The 7,279-nt window shown below is 36.3% G+C and overlaps 1 protein-coding gene across 1 annotated transcript in view; it reads left to right on the top strand.

Annotated features, from left to right (window-relative positions):
• The first annotated feature begins 2,321 nt into the window (after positions 1–2,321).
• ZBBX (zinc finger, B-box domain containing) overlaps positions 2,322–7,279 on the top strand; it is a 12,561-nt gene continuing 7,603 nt past the window's right edge. The window contains exons 1-7 of the mRNA XM_008944272.1: positions 2,322–2,456; positions 3,314–3,433; positions 3,895–4,066; positions 4,959–5,079; positions 5,626–5,750; positions 5,966–6,069; positions 6,360–6,469. Of these exons, the coding sequence (XP_008942520.1) occupies positions 2,322–2,456; positions 3,314–3,433; positions 3,895–4,066; positions 4,959–5,079; positions 5,626–5,750; positions 5,966–6,069; positions 6,360–6,469 (887 nt within the window). The remainder of the gene's footprint in view (positions 2,457–3,313; positions 3,434–3,894; positions 4,067–4,958; positions 5,080–5,625; positions 5,751–5,965; positions 6,070–6,359; positions 6,470–7,279) is intronic.

The raw sequence follows: 7,279 nt of genomic DNA, 5'->3' as shown, positions 1-7,279 counted from the left end.
CGGCCCTGGGCAAACCCCCAACGGTGTCTTTTTTTTTGTGCCTTGCTGGATTTTCTACTTACGCACGCCTCATGGAAAACTTGAGTTAAAATGAACCAGTGGTAGCGTTATGGGGTTGGAAATAGGTAACAAATTGCTGGGTGAGGGGTTTATGTACACTGGATCTTTGAAATATTGTTATATCTGAGAATTTTCAAATTGCTGAATGTCGAAGAGTTTAGAAAACAAAAATTTGTCCGTACTAAAAATTGTTGAAGGTGTTTGTTCCTTAGTCAAAGACTCTTCTAGACCCTTGTGAGACTATTTGACATATTTCTTACAATATAATTTAACATATACTTATTACAATATAAATCTTGTATATTTCACATAGGTATATGTAACAGTCTGTGTTACTTTTAATTTAAAAATAGTTCTAAGGAAGCTTGAAGCTCTGAATTCCTACCTATGTCTGCTCTTTCAGGTGCCACTTTTCAGCATTCCTGATTCTTTTGTACTTTGATATCCACTTACAAAGGAATAAAATTTGATGAAAGTAAAATGTTATACAGTACAGTGGGGACTTTTGTGTGTAATTTTATTATTCAGCACAGTTGTATTCAGCTTCTAACATACAACTTTGCTGCGTAACTGTTATGGAACAATAAAAATTTTATCATTTCATAATTAGGGTAGTAAGGTTCCCCCCTAGAATTATTGTGTGACACTTAAATGCAATAAACTTATATTTCCCATGCATAATATTTGATTTCATTTCATAAATAGGTTGTAACAGCACTTTTTTTGGACCAAATTGTACCTGGATTTTGAATTTTATATTTTGGACAAACCTGCTATTTTTGTTCTGCTAAAATTGTTCCAAGTTTGATTTTGATAAATGCTATGTTTTACTTCTTTTAATGCCTTTTCATGTACCTGTTATTATACTTGCTTTCATTTTCTTTCATTCTTGTGTTAACGATGTCTGTTTTTATAGCTGAACTGAATTAAAGAGAAGCCATGTCAGGAACTTTTTATGGAAAGCTGTTTAGATTCATATTTCACTGTTATGATTACAAAGACTCAAAGTTACTTTATTGTGAGAATGCAAGTTAACATAAACAGAAAATGTAGAAAGGGTCTTGGCTGATTTGAAGTCAATTTAACTATTTCAGTTCTACCATACCAAATTTTCATGAAAGTAACTTTTATTTTTCATTGCTGTCATGGGATATGTCATCCTGTTATCCTGCTAAAATTTATTTGATGATCTCATTTTTTCTTTCCAGAAATATAATCCTTTTAGTACTGTTGTAAATTGTTAAAGCTCTTGGTCTAATAAACATAACCTTGTTGAAATGATCCATGCTTATAGTATGTTGGTAGGAAGATTACATTATCTGATGGAAGAACTTCAGGTGAGAATTTAAGGCAGTTACACGTAGATACACTGTCCTGTGAGTAACAAAAAGGCAGCGATAAACAATCTTTCACGGGTGATGTGATATCCTGAGTTATCCAGTGGATATAAAAATTCTTCCATGACCTGTTTTGCATGAATATAAAATATTTCACCACGCACATCTATTTAGGATGTTGTGTTTTTAATGGACAGATCTTTTTAACCGAAGAGAAAACTGGGTGGTGGCAATAGTAAGATAACAACAGTAAATCTTGCCATTTGTAATGCATTCTCTTTTAGACCCTTTTTTTTTTTTTTTTTTTAAAGGGATAAGCTACTTATCTCATTTTTGGTGGTAACCAAATTGGGTTGAGACACTGGAAACTTATTTGGATCATGGAGTGCTTCGATCACTTCACCTGCGTCAGGAGAATTCTACCTTATTGTCCTGATTCTCTCCCCATGCCCCGTCTTCCATCTTTTCTCCAATCCTGCTCTGAAACTAATTAGAAACTGTTTCTATTAATAAAGGGAGCTAACTAAAAGGTTCAGGTGCAAAATGTGTCTTTTGCATTTGGAATAGGAAACAGTAGCTGTGTTTCCTTTTTTTCAAAGGGGCGAAAGAATATTATGATTCAAGTGAGGTGGTGTACTAGAGTTTAAGCTGGCTGAGGAGGAAGGGTTGATCTCAGAGAAATTATGGAACAGAAAATTTGCAGATGGTCACTCTGGTTGTGAGAATCCACAGAAGGGCTTTCCAGTTTTCCTGATGGATCACGTTGCTTCTGCCTTGAACTCTTTCCTGTCCACTTGCTGCCTGCTGCTTTGGCAGATGTGTTTGATGCCTAACCAACCTAAATCAGTTAGGTACTGAAGTACAAGAAAACTCCTGTCTGAGTTCAACTGCAGGGAAGTTTAACATGAGGCCAGAACAATCAACATGATTTTTAGCTATGTACTTTTGAGTGCACGTGCCATAGGAAGCAGAACGGAGAAAACAGGATTGCTCTCGGTTCTGGATGATGGTGGACTATCAGGATTGAGGAAAAAGGCAAAAAGCACATCTGTTCATACAGTAAGGAAGGCTGCAAAAGGAAAAGAGTAACTGCTGTTGGCAGCAGTTAGTGTCCCTGCATACCCACTGGCATGTCACAAGTACCAGTGAAGGAGCAGCAGCAACTGGAGAGGAATCACTGGGTTGATTCTGCTGTGGAGGAGGTGTGAGCACATCCTAGTCTGCCAAGGGCTGCTTGAGGTCACCAACTCTTTATGTGTGTGTACCACTTTTTGTGGTAAGACCGTGTGCCTTACTTGAGAATTTATAGACAAAGGACCTTCTGGTTTTTCTGTGCACATAAGGTGTGTGTGGGGATATAGGGAAATCATGAGCATAAAATATTCTGTAATACAAAGGTTTTGATTGCCTTTTCCACAGCAATTTTCAGTGTTCTAATAAAGGTTGCAAATCATTAAAGTCCCAGTGAGAGTAAAACTGTTAATTCTTCTGTAGCTATTTGCAGTCAGACTCATCTAGTTCTCTGTCGTTTGGACCTCCCTGAACTATTTGTTTTTATGTGTGCACTGGTATTCCAGGTAGTCCCTGAAATGAACATTTTCCTCCTGTTATTCTGCACAGGTGTGCTGCTGTCTACTGAAAACCTTTAGTAAGCAGAACTTCATTAATTCGTTTAAATGGGATGTGCTGCACAAAATACCTCATTTAGTCTGTCCTATGTAGCACCTAATAGACTATTCAGATTTTTGAATTTTTGCACACACATTTAAACACTATTGATTATTGAAATTATTATGTGTTCATGTCACCGTCACTCTTTAATATGTGGTTACCTACCTGCTTTTAATACACTGTTTGGTGGAATGTTTTGAGTATGTTTGTAATGAATTAATGGTTTCATAATGCTTCACCAACAGGCAGAAGCCGATAAACATGTGGGAAAATTGGAAGTTCATGAGGAGAAGAAAGTGAATAGCAAGCATCAGGTCACATCAGACAAGTTTTCGTTTCTGCTGGCATCAGTAGGTGGTGCCGAGGTAGTGTACAGTTGGGAAAAAAGAGTTCTTTTTATTGTTTAGGACATCTTATGTAGAGTGGCCTTAGGTTCTTCCTCAGCATGCCGAGTGAGGGCTCAGGCCATTGCCCAGCCCACTGACCCTTGTTCATCTGCTGACACAGTATCCGTCCCATACATGGGATGTGGGCTGTCCATGGCTACTGCTTTCTGCCTACTAAAAGCATTTCAGTTAAATGGGAGGGTGTTTTAAAAATTATCTTTTGTTTTTATTTTGCTCTTGATAGAACATTGCACTTGAGTTGTCAGCAAGACCACATAAAAACGGAGTGATCTTGGTTACTAGGGCAGCTAGACTAAGCCCAGAAAACAGGGTGCTGCATTTCCATAGCTGAAACTAAAAATGTTATTGCCATCATATGTACTTGGGGAGAGGGTTGTCATCAGAAGTGCTGTATTAATTATGCTGTGGAACTGATTTAGGAACCATCCTCAGAATCAACCTGTATAGGCCTTGACGATCAGGACAAAACATTATTACGAAATGGTACATTTAATGAGGAATCTGCAAAGTCCTTTCAGGAAGCTTTGCTTCAGTGGAGGAAAGGTGATCGTGAACGCAGAGAACAACGGCGTGCCAGCGAGGTCCTATCAGGTGTGGGGTTTTTAGGGTTTAATTGCATTTTAAAAACATCTGGAGCCACTTTGATGAGTTAGCAGATTTTTGATTAGTGAAGGTAGCTTTTGTGTGAGAATACTAAGTGTTTCTTAAGTTTTTCTGTGTATTCATTTATAAACGAACAACAGCCTCTGGAGTTTTTTTTAGTAATGTGTAGATTAGCATGTGTCCCAATTGTAATGAACTGTGGCATTGGCCAGATTGTTTAGCTTGTGTCTCTCTACTTCCCTATCGCATTGTTTCTCACATGAGACTTTGATAGGCACTATAATGCTGAAGCAGAATGTCACAGCTTTTAACTGAGACAAGCAATGAGCATGGCTAAGGAGTTTGTGCGTTGTATCAAAGTACATCTTCTGCTTGTCTTCCACAGGCTTTTAATATTTCTTTGTCCCAGTGAAAATATGCAATCCATTCAAGTATGGAAAAATATGAAAAAAAATCTTGTCTGATTGGATTTGTGGAAGTTGTTCTCTTTCCTGTAGTCCATGGATAGTGTGTGTTCTTTGTGTATTTTTGTACAAAAAATACTGATTACTGTTGTGTTTTTTTTTTTTTCTTTTTTTTTTTTCCCCTTCTTATTTCTGTGGCATGGTGGGATTTTTATCTGTGGATCCATGGATACCCCCTTCCCAGTGTGCCAATCTTCCTTTATTTGAGAAGCTGTAACGAATGAGTTTTTACTGGCTACCCCCACTGCTGACTGTGTTGTGTCAATGTAATACTGCTGGCCATCTACATTTTGGAATTAGGCAAAGACTTAGCAAGGCATAGACTACTAATGTGACATTCATTCAAAAATAACGTAATTAAACAGCAAGTTTATAAATCTGAACAGGTGTTTATTTTTTAAAAATATGTCTAATAGAATCAGTGGGAACTTGCGAGGTACAGACCAATGTTACTGTTATGAAGGACCCTGTCCAAATTGAATTCAAGAAGGATGGCTTGAGCTACATGGAGAAACTCTTGCTTAAGAAATACAGAAGGTATTGTTTAAGTTGCTGGTACTCATGAAAGAAGTCAGAAATGCTTAATAACATTAACAAAAATTCTTTTGAAACTTTTCAAATGTTAGTTGTATTATCAAGAGTTAAGGAGACTGTATACAGGGTGCTTTATATTAATAAAATAACCATTATAACCAGGCTCAATGATAATATTTCAGAGTTACTGCAGAGAGAGTATTTAGAGGGATTCTTTTGCTACCAGTTTATTATAGAATTTGAAGACTGGTAATTATATTTGGTTCCTTGATTTTGGGGCATTTGCTACGGGAGTTTTATAGAGTAAAGGAAGTACGACCTTCGGGATACTTTTATAAACATTACAGAGTTCTTTTGTTAGTTTCTGAGGTCCGAGATCATCCCAAAGAAATGAGGAACACTTGCTACTTTTCAGCAGCAGCAGCTAATACTGATATAGTAAATAGTGTGGAATTTTGTGGTTTTCTTGGTTTTGGGGATATTTTAATAATTGTGGTATATATGTAAAAAAGGATGACTTTTTAAGATTGATTTATTCTCCTTTTTTAGGACTCCTGGTGATCAAATTTCTGGCAATTGCTTTAAAGGTTTAAGGCCTGTGCAAACACTGAATGTACATGAGACTGAGACTGAAGGATGGGGAGAAGATGATGATGATGTTGGTGACTTAACAGGTATAATAGTTTTCTGTTTTTTGAATCTAACCATTAAATACTTTTTTTTTTCTGTGATTGCTGTACTGTTACATACTTAAGCAGTTTTTGCTTGAAGAAAGTAATAATGAAAGGTGAAATTTATGGCTCTTCATAATAAATTAAAAATTTGCATTTGTATAAGTGAAACTTGAACAGGAAAAAATGAAATTATTCAAATTAACTGTATTTTGTAGTTGAAGATGTGAAGAGATATTGGACATCTATTTTTAGAGAGGGAGTACCCAACACTGTTTCTGAAAGTGCAGAGTCCTCTTTGAAAATTGAATTCCTTGATGATGTAAGTAGGTAATAAAGGACTTAATGAGTCTTCACTGTGACCTGATTTGTTTAATTATTGTCTGTTAAATATTTAAGGTTGCAACAGCTACATAATTTCTAATATTTTTATATTTTTCATACAAACGTGGAAAATTTAGCTTTCTGAAGTTTCTGCCTAATTTTTTTTCCCTTGTTTTGTCCAAGAACCCTTACTATACAAAAATAAAATCTGCAGGATTCCAATCACTTGAGTTAATGTTTTTTTGAATTTTAATTCACTGCTAAATATGTATGTTGTTTTTTAATTAGTCTTATGGCAAGGACTCGGAAGAATCATCTGATGACTTTTTGGTGATGGAAGCTCGGACTATGGGAATGAATAAGCAAGGAAAAGCTGAACCGTTGAAGCAGTTTGGAAGGTATCAGAAAAGCAGAGATTATGTGGAAGAGAAAAGAGACTAATCCTATCTTCTGACTTAGCTACAGTCCTGAATAACAGAATGCTTTTGTCTGGAGACAGTCATACTTCATATGAACAGGGAGAATCCTTGATTGTAAATTGTTTTGAGGCATGGTTAAGATGCAAATCTTCTCATCCTTGGTGCAAGACTCGGACTGTGGCAGTGTCATGACTCTTAGTTACTGCTTTCTCCTTTACATTTCTTCCAAGATCCTCTCTGTGATTGCTGCTTTTGTGCTTGAGAGTTTTCCTATGAGTGACCTAATGATTTGAAGACTAGTTTGTAAGACATTCTGTGAACAGTTTGGCAGTTAAGAGCCATGGGACTCATTTACCATTGAAGTTAGTAAATAGTAAGTTTGTATCTTCAGCTTTGTCAGTGAGCCACCAACATTTGTTAATGGCCATAACTGGAGAGGCACCACTTTGAAATTCCTTCATTTTCTTCACTTATCAGTCCACTGTTAAACCATGTAAAATACATTTCTTCCTATGTGTATGTCCTGAATTACAGGTAGAATTTCTCTTTTGGATGTTCTTATCTCAGTAGGAGCAGGGACCAGTAGACAGACAAATCTGTGATTGGTCAGTGTTGTGTACTTGTAAGATACTTTCACTTGACTAATCTTGTAATTCGAGGCAAAACTAAGAGTCCTAATAATTAATGATAAATGTACAATTCTTATGATAGCCCAAAATTTATTTATGATTAAGTGTGATATTTTTTATTATGTTTTATTCCTCTGGTGTTTCATTTTTCCTCTGTTTC

Source organism: Merops nubicus, unplaced genomic scaffold, assembly GCF_000691845.1.
Source record: "Merops nubicus isolate BGI_N331 unplaced genomic scaffold, ASM69184v1 scaffold8487, whole genome shotgun sequence".
Taxonomy (NCBI): domain Eukaryota; kingdom Metazoa; phylum Chordata; class Aves; order Coraciiformes; family Meropidae; genus Merops; species Merops nubicus.
Note: the sequence above shows the minus strand (reverse complement) of the source record. Positions and strands in the feature narration are given on the sequence as shown.